The 18,734-nt window shown below is 47.1% G+C and overlaps 1 protein-coding gene and 1 long non-coding RNA gene across 4 annotated transcripts in view; one reads left to right on the forward strand and one right to left on the reverse strand.

Moving 5' to 3' along the window:
* The window catches only part of LOC142771527 (uncharacterized), a 177,549-nt gene that overhangs the window by 62,645 nt on the left and 96,170 nt on the right, over positions 1–18,734 (forward strand). The window lies entirely within an intron of this gene.
* LOC119163464 (uncharacterized) overlaps positions 1–18,734 on the reverse strand; it is a 55,169-nt gene that overhangs the window by 17,469 nt on the left and 18,966 nt on the right. For 2 of the 3 annotated variants that reach the window (XM_037415468.2, XM_075873109.1), the window contains exon 2: positions 2,996–3,173. In XM_037415468.2, the coding sequence (XP_037271365.2) occupies positions 2,996–3,162 (167 nt within the window). In that variant the 5' untranslated portion in view covers positions 3,163–3,173. Of the gene's footprint in view, positions 1–2,995; positions 3,174–6,930; positions 7,662–18,734 lie in introns of those variants that run through there. The other variant, XM_075873108.1, reaches the window with a different exon arrangement.

Here is an 18,734-nt window from a genome sequence, read left to right on the forward strand (position 1 = left end):
CTTATACGAGGGTAACCATCAAACAGAAATAGAACAGCCTGTATACTCATGCTATTATTGTTCAGGTCGCGTCGATGTATGCCACAAACTGTGTCATTTAGAGCCTTTGTATATTTGGCCAGAGGAATAGCGTGCACTTTTGATCATCGCCTTGCGACTCGTAACGAAGGCAGTCGTTTGTCGATCGTTTGTCCCCCAAAGGCATAATCGGCGCGGCCCTTAAGCCGGGTACAAGGAAGACTTCCGACTTGGGTGGAAAAAGACGGGAATCGGCTCCGCGTTCTGTCATTTCCGGTTTCCGTGGCCGCTCAGCGCGATAACGTACGCTACGACTTTGCTGCTTGCGGCGAGCTGCCCTGTCGATAACGAGCGTCATCGAAAGTTGCCGCCTCTGTGCAGCTGATATACGTGATTCGCATGATAAAGCGGTTTACCTGTTGTGAGTCGCGGGCTCTAGTACATTATTCCCTCAATACGACCAACTTTAGGTCATGAAGAACAATGTTTTTCGCAGGAGGATTGTCAGTCAGTATTGTGCTACAGAATAAGCGTGACGATCGGGTTGTATAGAACTCGGCATTAGAAGCTCGTGAACGTTTTCTAACACCCTCAGGGAACCTAAGACCAGCTCTATTCACTCTAAGAATAAAGAAACAAACAGAAGTCTATTGAAGCTTTTTTGCAAGTCCTGGTATGACACGTACATCACCCTTTTTTTTAGATCGATTCGTGAATCTTCCTTCTTGGAGTCCCAACAAGGGTCAAAGTGTATCCTTAAAGAGAGTAATTACGCGTAAAGTCAGGAAATACCGAAAAGAATAACACGTGCTATATTCTTTTGTCCTGAAAGTGTACGAGGTTCAATTGCTGAACCTTGCACTTGTCTCGTTGCGATGTAATTTTGTTGTCTTCTGTGTGTAAATTCTCGCATTATTTTCGCACTCTACCTGAGGTGCGCGTAAGTACACATTAGTTGCTTGGTTACGCAATTTTAAAAACCCCCTGAACGCCCGTTGCCGTTGCGCCCCAATTGCGGGGTCTAGGTATGCGACGTCCCAGTTCCGGTGTGTATACCTTGGGCCTTATTAGCCGCCCTTTCCTGTCGGGATCGGCTCGCCAAGCTCAAAACAATGGAAGCGTGGCTGCTGATCCGATTGTGCGTGCCTGCTCGAGCTATCTTCTCTTAAGCGGCCAAGAGGATCGCCTTGGAGCCGGAGAACTAGAGAAGCACGCGTGGAACTTCAGTGTCACGTTGGCGCTCGAAGAAGGGCATAGTGCGATGGAGAGAAAGAGGGGTGCCGGAGCAGCATTCCGCCGGGTGGCATTATACTAGCGTACACAGGGTTGCAAGGTGAGGTACGCAGACAATGGAAGAAGCGCCTGCGCCAGTCGCTGAAGGTACGCGATAGCTAGGGAGCTGCATCTCGTCAACGCTTCCTTCCGGTAGATAGTGCGTTGGACATCTTGTCGCGAAGACAAGATGTCCTCTCCTTCTTCAGCGTGATTTTAATGGTGGAGCTTTTTTAGCCTGACGTGCAAAAAACATTGGCGTCCACAGAAAACCACAGGTGGCTATGCGCCGCAGGAATTGGGCGAGCCCCCACGACAGTAGGTGTGAGCACTAAACGAGAGCTATGCTCGGTGAAGTGAAGCCCGTCAGATACGTCAAAGAGAGTGATAAAGAAAAAATGGTGAGAAATAAAGGGAATAAAACATAAAAAGGGATATATAAAGACATCGAAATGCAGAGAAAAAAGATATAAGGAGAGACAAGAGACAGGTATATGAAACAGCGAGAAATATACATAGAGAAAGAGAAACGAAAATGAGCAGAGAGGGAGATAAAGGAACAGAAAAAGGGAGGAATGAAAAGAAAAAAGACGAAAAAAAATCTCCAAACGAAGAAGGCCACCTAGCTCCCGTCATCCTTCAGGCTTAGATCATCTTTGCGAAGCTGCCACAATGCTAGTTTTTCTCAACTTCGAAAAATTGCTCTTACGTATTGTAGAAAATTGTGTCGAAAATTCACATACAAATGTGCCGCGTGCACGAAGTCTAACAATGACCGGTGAATCGATCCATGAAACAAACCATCAAGATACGTACGGTAGTCAGTGTGCCAGGTTTGAGGCCTGTTGCACCAAAGTGGCGAAGATGGACGAAATGTATATCTGAGGAAGTATACATCAAATGTGTCTGTCACTTTGCGGACTGCGGCGTCCCAAAATTGGCATGTATACATGTAGGGGCCGTGGTGCTGTGGCGGTGAGAGATTAGTCACTGATGGTTTGCTGATCGATTGTTTTCTCCTGCCTATGGGCGGATAAGGATCTATTAACTGAACCGATCTCTCTGCCGCAAGGTGTCTGTGGCCACTGCGTTCTTGGAAGTTGTGTTTGGCTAGTGATTCATGGTCAGATCAAGCCTCAGAAGGGTTAGCCATTTCTGACCCCGTATACGTGTCACTTCCAGTCCTGTTGTCTAGCGTAGCTCCCGCTCTGTGAGCTTCCGCTTCTTATAAAGCGAATTCGCCATGTTTTATATCAAATAATTGTTGGGAACTACGTTATGATTATGAAAGCCGCCGTAGTCGATGGCTCCAGAAATTTGAACCCTCCGGCGTTCTTTAACGTGCATCGCACAGTACGTCGCACAGTACATTTGGCCTTCGTCACAATGCGACTGACGGGGCCGGTATCAAACCCGCGACCTTCGGGTCGGCAGCTGAGCACCGTAACCATACCGCCGTCGTGGACCATTTGATTTTTCATATGTGACATTACACGCATGACACATAAAGTTTGAATACTGTGTATTTGTTTCTCGCACGTCATCCTTCCATCTAAGGACCCCGCGAATGTGGGTGTAGTGTTGGATGAATGAAATGCGAGATGAACTGTTGACAGCGCATCTGGATACCTATGACTATATGTCAAACGCGTACATCGGGAATCACAAACGGAATGCCCGTTCAAGGCTTGGAGAGTACACATACCTGGGCGGCCTGTTGTAGCTGTTCTGCCAAGCAGTCTGGTGGAGGTGTCCGTTGCTCAGCACTGTTCCGTTGGGCTGGCGGCGTCCATTAGACGAGGACTGGTGACTGTCCTCGTGGGAGGAGCGCTGCTGCTGCTGCTGCTGCGTGCGCCGCGGCTCTGACAACATCCCAGGGTCACCTGCGTTCGAAAAGACGCGAGAATTAAATCTGATTTGATCCAATACTTGCTTTGGTCAAAAGCATCATATGTCTCATAAAACGCGAAAATTGACCGTCGGCGGTGTCAACATAAGTGATGCATAAATAATTAGGGGATGACGTCACACAGATCAACAACATATGTCAAGGCACGAGGACGGATCACGTCAACAGTGGCAGTACAATACCAGGAGAGGTGCACATTGCTTGCAATGTCTCCGATACCGGAGGCATTGTGCGAGAAATCCTGGAGGCAGATGCAGTAAGCTTTCGCAGGGAGTCGGATAACACATTAACCGCATATACTTGGAATAAGAAGATTATGGCTTCAAGCCCTTGACGTGTCCTCATGGGAGGCCTAGGCCCAGCCACCTAAACCTGCTGGTTTCTTACAATAAAGTTTATTCCTCCTCCTCCCCCTCCTCCCCCTCCTCCCCCTCCTCCTCCTCCTCCTCCTCCTCGGCTTGGGGTCGCCTTAGGCGCGTGAAAAAGAGACTTGGTGAATTTTCGCGTGTGCGTGTGTGTCGGAAAAAATTGATTGATATGGTCCGTTTATTCTGTCGGTCTACAGACATGCCTGTTCTATCATGTTTATTCGCATGTCTCTTTGGTTGTCTCATTCGAGGCCCCTTAATCCCCTTCTTTTAAAATGACGCAATTTTTTTACATAATATAATGCATTTTACTTAGTAGTGTTCTTAAAGAATATATAAGTGGGGATACTTTGATTGCACTGCTTGTATCCCACCAGCGAGACAACGAGAGAGACAAAGAAAGGTGCAGGGACAAAGAGAGGTTACTCGAGCGACTATGCTGCTTGACCAGGTGGTTTCTCCCTCCAAATGACCGAGTACATAAGGAAAAATGTTACATATATGGTTGAAGCTCTTTGAACAAACAAATGAGAGGTGAGGCAACAATTTAACTAAACGAAGAAAATTATGTGGCCATAAACAACGCAACGGCTTAGTAACATGTGAAACCAAGTTCAGTAAAATCAGAAAAAAGAAAACTTCATTACAACATGCCACAAATTTTCTGCTGATATGTTTGGAAGATCCTTCATTAATAATAATAATAATAATAATAATAATAATAATATTAATAATAATAATAATAATAATAATAATAATAATAATAATAATAGTAATAATAATAGTAATAATAATAGTAATAATAATAATAATAGTAATAATAATAATAATAATAATAATAATAATAATAATAATAATAATAATAATAATAATAATGTATGAATACAACATACATAGTTATTTACTAACAATGAAACTGCAGTGCGAGGGTTCTAATTCATAGCTAGGAAACAGCAGCGATTTATGACTGAGCAATCCTTCTTCAATGAAATAATTGAAATAAGTCAGTAAAGGGGAATCGATACAATCGACTGAAGAAAAGAAAAGCAGATGGTTTTTGCGTGCGTGTCATCTTAAGCGAATATATTAAGGATCGCATGACTTTTGTTTTTGGAGGGGAAGGGGGGGGGGGCGTTTCGCGCACGGGCAGTCGATATTCGTCATTGGCATTGATCCATTAGCAACGGGTCGCTGAATAGCCAAATGCCATCGCCATATCTGAACGTCAACGACGCGCCCACGCGGCGGTTACACTGCGTCATTTTCGCTTCACCCCGGCCGTGTTCGGTAACCGTGCCCAACTTTCTCTTTCGCTCTTCATTTCTGGTCTACGAAGGCTTCGCGCGAATTCCGTGACGGAAGTCGTGCGGTCACACACGTTCGAGCGAGAAGAAAGTTCCCGACTTCCGTTCCGTGGCGACGCGAGTTTTGCGCTTAAACAGCGGGCGACTCTTCCGCAATCAAGTTCAGCGTCGCGGTGAAGCCACCGCCGTGCGTTGCCGTAATGCGCCGCGGCTCAGGGCTGGGGGCGGTCGCGGTGCGTTTCGTAGACGTGTGGCGGTGGCAGCGAGTCGGCGCTTGCGCGTGTGTGACGAATCACCGCATGGGAGGCGCGGCACTCTTAGCAGAGGTGAAGGACAGGCGCACGGCAGTCTTGCGGCTTGGGCTTGTACTGGATTCGTGTGCTCAGTGGCGGAACCGGGGGTGTCACACCGTGCACGTGCGCCTCCGACATTTTTTTTTGCCATTGGACACAGAGCACAAAACGACACTCGACCATACTTGCCTGCCTGGCCTCAACCTCGGATCAAAGGTGTGCCCTCACCGAAATGAATGTCTGCTATGCCCCTGCCTGTGCTGTCGTTGTTGCGTTGGGGTTTAATATACAAACGCCACGACATAATTATGATGGACGCCGTAGTAGAGCGCTCTGGAAATTTCGACCACCCGGAATTATTGACCACCATCATCATAATCATAATCGTAATCATCAGCCTGACTATACGACTACAGCAAGGCAAAAGCCTCTACCTAAAAGCCTCTATTTTTTGTTCTGATACAAAGCATATGCATCGCTGGTTTAAACTGTCCTGTGTTTAATTTGATTTTGCCGTTTTTGCTGCCACAGTTGCCATGGGGATATGGGGCTTTGTCAAGCTGTCTTATACAGCTTTTTTCCTCTGTCCCTGCCACTTACTGTACAACTGTACGTGGTAAATAAACTAAACTCAAACTCAAACCATGTTCCGCCAGTCAACTCGCTCCTGTGCTTGCTGCCACTTTATACCAGCAGACTTCCTAATCTCATCTGCCTACCTAACTTTCTGTCTCACCCTCACCCGCTTGCCCTCTCTTGAAATCTAGTCTGTGATCTTAACAGGGGGTTCTTCAACGTGCACTTAAATCTAAGCACACGGGCCTTTAGCATTTTTGCCTGTGCTTAGTATGCAGTCCCTGCGACCGGAATTCGGTTCGGCGACTGGTGGGTCTGAAGTCTAAAGCATCATAACAACTAAACCTCCATGGCGGGTCTTATAGGCACCACTGTATGGAATGGCGCCAACTGTACGAGACTTTATCACAGTCCCCCCCCCCCTCCCCCTCCTACGTGTCGTAACGAAAGACGCTATCTTCTACGCTGGCAGGCGTCAGAGTGGCAACCCTGAGCGAAACATTGTGCGCAGCCCACAATGCGTCAAAAAATCACTTGGTCTCCGGAATTAAGGAGCAAATTGTAGTAGTGAAGCAATGAATGGTAATATGTGTCAGTTTACTTACGGCAGTTCAATATGCACAATTATTTGGGAAGTTTTTGGTGAGCTGTCGTAATTTTTAGACTCGCAATCAATTCGGCCTCTAAAATCACCATTTGCGCACTACTATTTCGCCAAAGTGCGTGGTGTCTGTAGTTGCACGGCAGAGCTTGAAATTTAGACGATAAAGCCTTCACTCGACCAACACGTCACGTTTCTACATGTAACCACCCGCTGGTGTGTCTCAATTGACTGTGCGATTGACTCGTGCAGGAAAAGCTCGACGCACGACCAGGCAAATTTCAAGCCTTTCCTCGGCTTTTTCTCTCGCCCGCACGGTGGCCCACGCGTCGCACTCACGCCTTCGCAAATGGTTCGCATGGAAAAGAATAGAAACACGACCGCCCTTCGTCTTTGCCGCACGCACGAACGCACGTTCGCGGTCACTTGTACCATGTTTTTTCTTTTTTTTTCTTTTTACGGGTGGAACGCGCCCAACGAATCGCCATTACCGCGCAACGCTTGTGGTGTGGGCGCCCGCAGCTTTGTCGGTCACGGTGTGCGAAGAACGGTGCGAGAAAATAAAAGAAAAGACGAAGCAGACACTCACGGTGAAATCTGTACCTTCCCCAGGCGCTCTGGGAGGTCACAGACTCGGCGTAGAAACCGTCTTCGTCGTCGGAGCCATCGGGAAACCACTGCTTCGAAGGCATTCCTTCCTCTCTCCCCGGGCACTTCCTGTATTTCTCTATATAGTGCGATGATTCCAGAAGGGTACTACGGCGGTTGATTCGTCTTCGGGCGCGAGGCTGCTTTTCTGGTCACTTGTACTCGAGCGGGAGCAAGTCTGTAGGTATCCTTGACCGCCGTTGCTACATCGAAGCTAAAATTTCACAGTGAAAGCGGCACATCCTTGGTCGTTGGCTATCAATGCGGCAGCATCAGCACTTAGTGACCCCGCGAATCTTGTTACAGGCTCTTGTGCTCTGCTAAAGCATTCACAGGTCGAGATTATATTTAGGTAGTTCGTGTTTTGAGCACACAAGCGCATACAATAACGAGCAGTAGATAAGAAAGCAACGTGTTTGGCTCAGGAGGCCATCTTCCTACGTTGAACTTCTCAAGCTCTTAAGGATCCACAAGCTGAAGGCGTTAGAATAGGTTTTGTTACCGGTTTCCTCAGGAAGCATGTACACGTCCCGTGACAAGTGGTGTGCACTTTTCACTCCACACCGACAGCCTCCACCGTCTGGAACGATCCAAACACGACATACTCTCATCAGTGAGCAGTGCTAGTGTACAGACATCTTGAAGATTTGAGGGATTTCACCATTTCCTTCTCTCTCTCTCTCTCTCTCTCTCGCTGTCTGGATTCGTGGTCACGCGAGCCCAAAGTTTCGTGAATAGATTCTTCCGGTCTGCTTTGTGATCTACGAACTTCGAAGACCGTAAATCTCGCTGTTACCCACGCAAGAAAACATCAGAAGCGCCGACGGATTCTGGATAAGGTTTTTTTGAGTCCTGGATCAATTTACGGCAAACCGGTTGGTGGTTTACGGGTGATTCTTCTAGCAAACTTGGTACAGGCTTGTCCCCGTCTGCTTGTCGTCCGTGTTCTGCACAGCGCAGTATACATTGATCATTAATCACCAACTGGCCCAATCGTCCACTTGGATTGGCACAGGCGTTCGGGGTCTTCAGGTTACAACGTCTTCAGTGTTGTGCCGTCAGCACTAGCAGTTCATTTGAGAATAATGAATCCAAGGGCGCGTAAATCACGTGTTATCCGACAGCGACAAATGCGAGGGATCTTCAAATTTCACCAGACTGGTCTCGAAGATCGTGCACCCAAGACGGCCTTCTGGACAATGCTAGTCTAAACATGCCCGGAGGTCTGGGTTACGTTTCAACGAAACATCGCGAACGAACTTCGCCACTGCGATCATGAGGCGTGAAGTCGCGACTCGCGGAGCGCGACTGGCGTCGGCCATGGTGCACCTCGAGAACTGCCGTGCTGGCAGTGAAGGGCGTACGCGCCTTCGTGGCGTGCTCCCCCGAAGCGCTCTCGAGTGCCATCTCGCGTGCCACGTAGTTCCACTGGTTCGTCCGTTCACCGTGGCGTTTTGTAAGACGCGCTCGCGTACGGCCTGCCCGGCCAGGCTCGAAGACAAAACAGCGCGACGTTCTTTGTTTGGCCCGTTGCTTCTTGGTGACAATGAGACCCGGTCCAGCTTGGCTTCTTGTTCCGGCTCTCCTTTCAGTCCGACTCGACCGGCGACGCTCTTTGGCTCCGCGCACGCTTTGCGGCCTAGCGAACCTCTCCGCTGTATTTCATTTTCTTTTTCGTTCTGGCTAGGCGTTTTGTGCAGATGATTTTCGCTATTCTACCCACCTGGCTAGCGACAAACCTTTGCCTGCTTGCTTTTTCAACATGGCGGATTTCTTTAACAACTGCACAACAGTTATCCCTGTTTGGGGGTTTGCAGGCTGCACACCTTTGCATTGGTTCTTCGGGCTGAGACGATATATAGGGTGCCTGATTGTTCTTGGGTTAACAATCGCATGAACTGGGCATTGTGCACCGCGTCCTAAAGAGAAAGCAACAGAGGTTCTCAAGTGTTGAATTGTTACAGAGAGATCAAAGATGAATACGATGGAGGTGGGAAATCGGATGGAGTTGGCTCGTGTGCGACCTTGTTAGTCGCTTTCGGCAGCTACTATGTAGCCTTATGCATCTTTTCAAGTACTTACATTCGCTTGAGCTAAGGCTCAAGGAGGTCTGACGAGCGAGGACGGCTAAGGCCACACGACTCACCGGCTGATATGATCATTCACTAAAGAAGCAGTGCTCGCATGTTCTTTGGCATAAAGTTCACTCTGTCTCCTACAAATGGCGCGTTGGTGCAGTACATGTGATGCCTTTGCACCACTGCATCATTTCAAGGCGCACGGGATTCTCACTGAGTTATATTTCACTGCAAAAGACAACATTGGGGGCATAAGCACGAAGCGCGGTTCTGGATCATTTTACCGAGTGCTTGGGCTTTATGTGTGTTGCCGACCGCCACTGGAGCACAATTCATGACCCCTTTGACCATGCGTGCGCACGCATGGTCGCCGTGCTTGAAAGTGGCACCTCAGGCCGTCGATACTTCATCCCCATTTGTTCCGAAAACTCCGAATTCAGGATACCAGCAAAGACATCAATGTGGACACAGGTTTGTGCGCATCGAAGGCATCGCACTATCTTAATTGTACTTGAAATAATGTAGAGTGGCTGCTTCAGATTATTCCCAGTGGAGATTATTAAGGCGAACACCTTCGATGCTTCTTTAAACGTGAAGTTTGACCGTCGGGGTCAACACGAGTGATGCATACAATAGAACGTTAACACATGACGTCATATCACGTCACAACGCCAAAATTTGTGACATCAACGTGGCGTCATTGTGACGTCACTGGCACAAACGCAACGGCACATGATGTCACTACGGGCCATCGTCGCTTGGAAAGCTGGGCTGATCACGGAGGCCACACAAAACTTCGCAATGAATCATCTTCGCGCCAATACCACGGCCGCACTATAAAACACACACACACACACTCACACACACTCACACACTCACACACACACACACACACACACACACACACACACACACACACACACACACACACACACACACACACACACACACACACACACACACACACACACACACACACACACACGCACGCACGCACACGTTTTGTCTATGTGTTTCTTCGTATTACAGTGTAGTCGTGATTTTTGCATGAATATGGCTATTGATTCTAGACATGCTACAACTAGCCCAACAACGACTCCTACCATACGAAGCTTTCGGGGCTCGGTACTGTAAGAATAGCAATACACCGACTGAGAAAAAAAAAATGATTTTCGCATTCGAATCGTCTTGGGCAAATTCATAAGGGACCCTGCACGCATTTTACGGCGGAAAGCACGGCATACACACGCGGCTAGTATGAAAACAGAGACCCTCGCTACGCAGCCCTCGAAGAAGTGGCCGGGCGCCCCGTTGCCAGGGCGTGCTTCAAGCTTGCGCCCGAGCATCTCTGGCCGGAAGGGGGCCGGATATAACGATACGGCGGCGCGCGATGCTGTATTTTTCCGGGTCGCTGCGCACGGACACGGGATGCCCTCGTGAGAAACGAGGAGAGCGTGAGACGCGCGGATGGAAACGGTTAAGACAAAACCACGGACGTACGTCTTTTCTACACATTTCTTTGTCACTACGTTCCTCGCTCATCTTCTGCTTCTTTCGCACACGAAGACAGCAAGGCCAAACGCCGGCCCGTGTCTTGTGTTGCCCGAGCAGGTTATGCACGATCCTATGGGAAGAAGCCGGCATTCTGGGTCAATTCCTCGTTGTCTCGGATACCTTTTGTCTGAAGTTACGCCAACGTCGAGAAAAAAACGCCCAGGCGAAGAACGAGGCACGTGGGAATCGTTCAAGGCTATAAGGCACACGGAGTTCCCAAACGATGCTCTTCAGGATATTTGTGCCGACGAATTGCAACAAGGCGGGGTACTGATCCGTGCCATGCGTGCAGGGCTGACTGCATCACATTAGATCCTTTGTATGCCGAGATAACCGAAGTTTAGCGATGCGGATGGAGACGCGTCAAGTTTCGTCTTTTTTTTTTTTGAGGAAAAAAGCTTGGCAGGCTAACGCCGTTGACGAGGCAGAGCTGGAACTGCGAGGCAGTTTGACTCTTGTCCAGAGAGAAACGGTCAAGTTGGATGGAGACTGCATTATCAGGTTTGCGCGAGCACAATGCAGTCTTTTGTCGGCAATGAAAAGCGACATCAGTACCTTTGAAGTATACACAAAGTGAAACAATAAATTACCTTTGAGTGATCAGCTATACTAAATAAAAAAAAACTGTAGTGTCGCTAAATTCACGACGATATTTTGAATAACAGATCATAAAATGAATGCTAAAAGACTAACTTCTCAATTTTCCACCTAAATCTGCTATGTTAACGTCAGGAATGTCAAGGTATTTCTTTCGTCTTTCGGCCATAATGGTTGAACTAAATCTTCAGAAACCTATTCTGTTGAGTCACCGGCTCCCTCAGAAGACAATGTATTTCATATATGCCGATTAGAAACTATGTAGGGCCTAGTAGACGCTGTTATAATCTACCTGGTCTGTTAAGTCACCGGCTCCCTCTGAAGACAACGTACTTCATTTTTTCTGATTAGAAACTATATAGGGCCTAGTAGACGCTGTTAGAATCTACGACGTCACTGCACCTTGGTGAGCGAACCTCGAGGTGGCATCATCACACGTGTTTTCTTTTTGTACGTTTTCTCGCTGCAAGTTCGTCGTGTTTGGTGTCACGAAATTTACTAATAAGAGAAACTTTTTTTTCTTGAGGGTCAGTTTAATTACAGTGATTTAATACAGTGACGTAGCGAGAAATGTGAAGGAAAATGACAAGTGTAACCCTAAGGAACAAGAAGACAACAGAGCGTTAGAAACGAGTGTTATCATAGCCGAAATTAAAAAATATATGGTCATGTGCAGGGCACGTAGCGCGAAGGCAAGATAACCGCTGGTAATTAAGGATCACCGACTGGATTCCAAGAGAAGGCAAGCGGGTGATGGGGAGAAAGAAAGTTAGGTGGGCGGATGATGTCAGGAAGTTTGCGGGTATAAAGTGGTAGCAGGAAGCACAGGACCGAGTTGACTGGCGGAGCAGGGGAGATGCCTTTGTCCTGCAGCGGGCGTAGTCGGGCTGCTGCTGCTGCTGCTGATGATGATGATGATGATGATGGTGATGATGAATACAACGAGCGGTGCGCGCAGTTGCTCAAGATAACCGGGTCATGTCGCCACGAATGCGGCTGGTAATGCTGGATGTGCTGGATGTCAGTGCTGGATGTAAGTGTTCGAGTCGAAATGACGTCGATATGACAAGGACTGAAAATCTATGGAAAGGAGTGTATGCACATTACGTAGCTCTAAATCGCCGAGTTTCAGTTTATTACCACTATACGCCCAAGCCAATCAATCAACCCAGGCAAGCATATACGCGGGCTACAGTTCGTGCGTTGCTGAAAGGCTGGCGCGCAAGATATGAAGGCTATGATCCTCGTTGGCATCGGCGTTTTCGTGGTCGTCACCGTGTGAACGAGTAATGATCACTCGAAAACTTCCGGTATAACATGAAGGTACAAGTTGGCGTCGGCTTGTATCGAGCGTTTATTTACATTGACTGTTGCCGGCTTTTCGATGAACCAACGCATTGTGCGAAGCGTATACCGCTGCGCCATCACCGGCAACGAAATATAACTGCGATGTGACAGCGCCTCCTCTGGCTGTACACTTCGAACGCTACCAAATGACGTGGTAATGCTGGATGAAGAGTGAAGGTAAGCAATTGCGAGAAGTTCATAATTTTGTATTTGTGGCGTTAAAGCAAGCAATTATCACCTTCGAATACTTTGCCTAACACTATTGACCACTTGAGAAATGCACTCTAAGAAAGTTTTAGAAACGGGCGCAGGTACTGGGCCTATGCTATCGTGTACAACTCCAATAATAATAATAATAATAATAATAATAATAATAATAATAATAATAATAATAATAATAATAATAATCCACCTTACATTGACCTCAAGCATTTTCTATATCGAAGATGTGGCCGCCGCGACTGCTATTCCATCTCTCAACCTGCGGGTAACTCCAAGCAAATCAACAACAGTTTACATTCAGGCCTTTACGTTTCGATTGCAGTGAAAGCTACCTCGAGGGCAACATAGTTTATATTTAGAACAACTGAGTATATAATTAACTTCCATTCAAGAAATTAGTACGTCATTATACCGGAGCGAAAACGGCTCGTATCTATAGTTCAGCGTGTAAGGGTATATAATCACAGTTGCAAATACTACCAGGGTGCAGCTAGTGCGCCAGTTGGTGGCGTAAAAACTGCGCGCGCACAAGGAATTACTCATGTGCCCAGTGTGCTACAATGCGAAGGGTTTTTTTTTTCTTTATTGATATGAAACTAACGCAGCGTTTAATCCGCGCTCGCTGATCCGTATCGTTCCGTGCCGCAGTTGCCTAGTATCCACGCCGACCGAATAAACAGCCCCACTTTTTTTTTTTTCGTAGTGTTACGCGTACATTTGCGGGTCACCGCACAGTGGGGGGCGTAATGGCGCCATTTTCGCGGTGGGCGTCTTCAGTTATCTGTGTCGGCATCGACGAGCAGCAGCTCCTTGAGACGTAACTCGACTTTTTCGTGAATTAACTCTACGAGATCCTGGGTGTCTTGCACACGTTCTTTAGCTTCGCTTTCGAGTGCTTTCGTGATTGTGTTGTTATTTTTTGTTAACGGACGCTGCCTTGTCCGCCTCGTTGGTTGTCAGCTGTGGACCGAAGTCCGCTGGCCGCGGCGCTGCGTTTTCGATGAACGCGAAAATACGAGAGGCTCGTGTTCTCAGATTTATGTGCAGGTTAAAAAAAAACTGCATGGTTAAAACTGCCGGAGCCCTCCACAACGGCGCGCGTCGTAACGATGTCGCGGTTTTGGCATGCGAAACGCGAGACAGTACATTAACGTGCTCTGGCCTTGCAATCTTCGAAACTACTGAGCCGTTTCATTGTAAAGGCCTTTGAACTGGGCTGAGAAATACGTACGAAAGATTATTGATTTAGATGACCAATGAGCTTCGTTCTTGCAGTCGTTCTCTCTAATAAGGCTAAAGCCTTATATGCCTCAGAAAATGCAAAAACTGAGTCAGCATCGACGTCGTCGGCACCTACACGAGTGAAGAAAAACGTCCTTGAACATAGGGGTAATCGAAGTGAGTACGCAAAGAAGAAACGCAAGCCAGAGTTAGACAAACGAGCGCTCACTTCAAACTGAACTTCAGCTTACTTCAAACCTGTCTGCTTACGCGCTCCTATGTTCAAGTACAAACTCGCCCAAATTTCAGTGCTTCTAAAAAAAAAAGTCCTGACGTAGTCTCTTGACCGTATGACGTAATCATGGCGCCACATATTGTTGAAGTTTGCGCAGCCACGACGTACCACGATGGCCTCATCACATTACATCGTCGCTCGGTCAAAAGTGAGCCGATCACAGAGGCAGTGCAAAACTAGATGGAAGTGCAGGAAGCTTGCAAATGCCTCTGATCTCGAAGGCAGTGCGCAACCACGCTAACTGAAGAAAGTTCTCGAATGGTGGTCGAAGGTGCATGAATACATCGACTGAGAACAACAAGGCAGCTTCCGACATCGAGTCGTAGCGCACAAAAAACACGAGAACAGGAAACACCTCTTTTCTATGTGCAACAACTTTACCTCCACTAGAAGGACTGTAACGTGCCCAAGTGGAAGCCTCTCTGCATATAAGAAACGCCGTGAGGTTTGCAACATATGTAAGTCATATTTCTCGCATCGAAAATTCAGTTTTTAGTCTGCGCACGTCCAGTAATCTTCCCCTCGTGCCCGTGTTTTTTAGCGCACTTAAAGGAAAGCTGAAGCACTTATCTAAAAAAATGACTCAGGAGCGTGTAAAAACAGTTTGATCCCAGCTAAATTAGAAAAGCCATGTGAGAGTTCTCAAAAGTGAACGCCAATAGCACTTCGTGGGGAAACAACAGGGGCTGTGGCCGCCGGGCTTCTTGAGACGCCGAGCGAACACGGTGACGTCATTCTCGGCATGCCACGTCATATGCAGCAGCAGCACTGCTGAAGTGTGGCCTCTTGGATTAGTTCCGGCAACGGCACGCCATGGGTTAGTCACGGAGGCCGTGGTTGAAGATAAGAAAGAACACTTGCTCCGGGCCAGAGGAAACGAAGATGACGTGTACGTTTCCACGCCCACACTTTCAGCGCGCTCGCAGGAATGGAGCAAGACAAGCTTTTATTACGCCTGTTCTAAAGCTCCTGCTGCTACAACCGCGAAAACAATTATGACATCGTCAACAATAACGTCTGTCCTTCCTAAACACGAAGTTTGATTGAATTCTAAAATCTCTTCAGCTTCCCTTTAAAGGAAACCCTCACAATAATGTCAAGCAGCTAGACCGAATCGGTGCTTTACTGAACCCTTTTCTGCTCTTTAGCCAATCAGGAAGTGCCAAGATGCGATTGAACGGCGAGTTGTTTGCGTGGTGCAGAAAAGAAGTATATTCTAACGTAAACTTCATGAGTGCCATTTAACCTGCATATTGCTGCATCAAGTGTGACTGACCCAAATCCTCCGCTGACGCTCCCAAGTAATAAGAGCTTGATTCTAGCGCATGTTGACGGTATTTATTTGACGATGTTGATATTAGAGCTCAGGTGTCCATAACCAGTGCTCATTTCTGTCGCCGCTTGAAAAACGTATTCACTCCTGCCGCAACTCAAGCCGTCCGTGTCGCCGATGGTGGAACTGTCGCCGTTATTGGAATGTGTACCGCTAGTTCAAGCCTTGCCGGCCTCGCTGTTCCTGTTTTATTTACAATGCTCAAAAGTTACCCTCATGACGTCATCTTCTGAATGGACTTTCTATGCTCAGATTTGGGTGCACGTTAAAGAGCCCCAGGTGGTCAAAATTTCCGGAGCCCTCTGCTACGGCGTCTCTCATAATCATATGGTAGTTTTGAGACGTTAATCCCCACAAATCAATGAATCAATGAATGGGCTTTCTATCGACGCATTCTGCCTTGATCAACTGTACCGCCGGCACTCTCTGTTTGGAAATTCCTCTTTTTCCGGAACAATATTCTTACAATTTCGGAACGCAACGATATTGTTGTGAGCACTTTCATCGCTGTCCTATTTAAAGCCACCCGCAGTACGAAGGTTTATTCCGAAGATATTCAGTTTTACGACTTTTAAGATTTGATTCTATTTTATTCTGGTTAACTTCTACATTTCAAAGCTCTATTTAATCCGCTTATCGTCCTCTGCTGAGTTCCTCATCGCCTGATATCGCTTGGCTGCTCCATCTGACCGGCAGTGGTCTGACTCATAGTTGTCCGAATGATACACTAGAGAGAAATGACGTGATATAGTGTCCATAAGAATGGCAACTCGTGTCGCTTAAGTAAGGATGGAAATGCTCACAGAGTACGTGGATTTGTCCAAGCTTCGTTCTGTCCAAGCTCCGTGTGACTTGTACCCGCTTGGTCGCTCGACCAAGTTCAGGAGTTTCACATAACCACCTTGACCATTTTATGCTCACCAATTCAAATCAGGTCGCGAAGTTCACAACTAATTTTTTTTCTGAAACAAAAGTCACACTACGACAATAAACAAGGCCGCAAATGCGTTCGAAGCCGCGAATATGAATATTAGGCAAAGTCATGTACCCACAATTCCCATGGTGGCCGAACGATTGCAGGGCCGGAGTTTCTTCGAGTAAATGCTGTACGAAACTCTGCCGCTGCAGTACAACTTATCACGCGACCGATAAACGTCTATCACTCTAGCATATAACGTCAAAAATAATATTGGCTATTCCTGCTAATTTCCTTGGCAATTCTGCCGTCTTGCTATCTCTTAATGTTGCGCGTTGCACTTGCAGTTTTATTGTACGCTGCGTTGCTTTTAATATTCCCTGTAGTTTTTTGTCATCCAAGGTTTAGCGCCATGTAATATTACAACTTGCAGATTGCTGGTATAACCGGATATGGATAAGGTCTTGTGCGTAGAGTGGTTCAGGGGTCATCTAACCATTAACATATTTGTTAGCTTTTGGCTCTCTATTGCTCACATGCAGTTGTATACTTTTGCTGTAATAAAGGACATGTAACATCGCGAGCGTAAAGTTATGCATTCGTTCTCTGGACATGAACCGGGCGTTGACATTTCGTTTTCCGCATCCACAGAATTTTGTAATGACCGCTGTCTCAAAAAAAAAAAAAAAAACGCTAGGACCTAGTTGTTTGTGATTTACATTGTCAGTATCGCCATCAAAACATTGCAAAGAAATGGGGTGCAAGGAAATACGAGGCTTGTTCTGTAGATAGGGAGCATATGGATATCCGGTTTCGCAAGGGGGGGGGGGGGGGGGGGCGTGACTTATGCATTCTCGCTTTGCGAGAAAGATGTATACTGTGTATACGTGGACGTGAGATACTGTGATGCAGCGCACCTTCGGAATGCCGCCAACACCGAACGTCCGGGCTGGTGAACCACCTAATGGCAGACCTGAACTTTGCAAGTTCAATGAATATCAGTATAATCGTACCGATGAAAGGCCTCCTCATTGCAACCGAAGAAACTCGAATGTAACACAAAGAGATCGTTCATCGAATACTGTATATATATTAAATCTCAATCGCTTTTTCTGCAACGTTGTAGCTTTTTTTCTTGCGTGAAACTTGAGGGTAAATATAAATTTGCATTATTATTCTGGCATTGAATAACTGCCGAAGTATGCGAAAAGAAAGTGCATGCTTTTGAGGTGTGGTATTCTCAGCGTGTTCTTGAGAAGCTTTGTCGGGAAATAAATGCGATATTGCTCATTTCCGTGCTGGCATACGAGCGACAGACATTAAGAGGCGTTTTGAGTTATCGTGCTAAGCTCCGTGACTCTAGCACGCTGTTGGCGATGGGCAGATTCTGGGGGTGCATATATAGCACACGCGGCTTAAGTTTCGTCGGCGTTTACATCCGCTTGGTTACTTGCCAGTGCGGTGACCAAGCTTTTAGAAGCGCGAATGTCCTTCCTCTTTATTGCCGAAACCGGCAATCACAGATGCGATAAGTCGTATGCTATTGCCGTCAGAAGCGTTGCCAGAACTTTTATCATGCGGGGGGTGGGGGAAGTGTCAGTTATACTTTATGCATGTTCGTGCGCGCGCTTGTATGTGTGCGCGTATGTATATGCGAGAAAATTACTGGAATAAGGGGGAAGGGTTAACCTTCTTACCCCATTTGGCTACGCCCCTTATTGTCGTCGATTGGTCTTTGCAATGAACCATGAAGTCAATAATAGCGAAGGTTGGGCTAGTTGGTGGTTCACACGGTCCCCCGACGAAAAACTGCAGAAAGCAGTCATTGCATGGGCATAAGAGGTCGCTGCAGACAAGCGGCCAGCTCGAAACCCATGAAATCTCTTTTAATAAAGTTGTATCCTCCTCCTCATACTTGGGAAGTAAAAATAGCGCAAAAATAGAGACAAGGACAGAGGAAGAGACGACACCGCGCTTGTCGTCTCTTCCTCTGTCCTTGTCTATATTTTTGCGCTGTTTTTACTTCCCAAGTATGAACCATGAAGTCTGTCTGCCTCAGTAACAATAGATGCACGTTACTGATACCACACTTTGGAATTGCTGGGGCGTCACTTGAGTTATGATAGTGGAGTGCGCTGATTCAGACTACAACAATAGTAGTGGTTGCTGAGGTTTAGCGTCC

This window comes from Rhipicephalus microplus, chromosome 9 (genome assembly GCF_043290135.1).
Source record: "Rhipicephalus microplus isolate Deutch F79 chromosome 9, USDA_Rmic, whole genome shotgun sequence".
Classification (NCBI taxonomy): domain Eukaryota; kingdom Metazoa; phylum Arthropoda; class Arachnida; order Ixodida; family Ixodidae; genus Rhipicephalus; species Rhipicephalus microplus.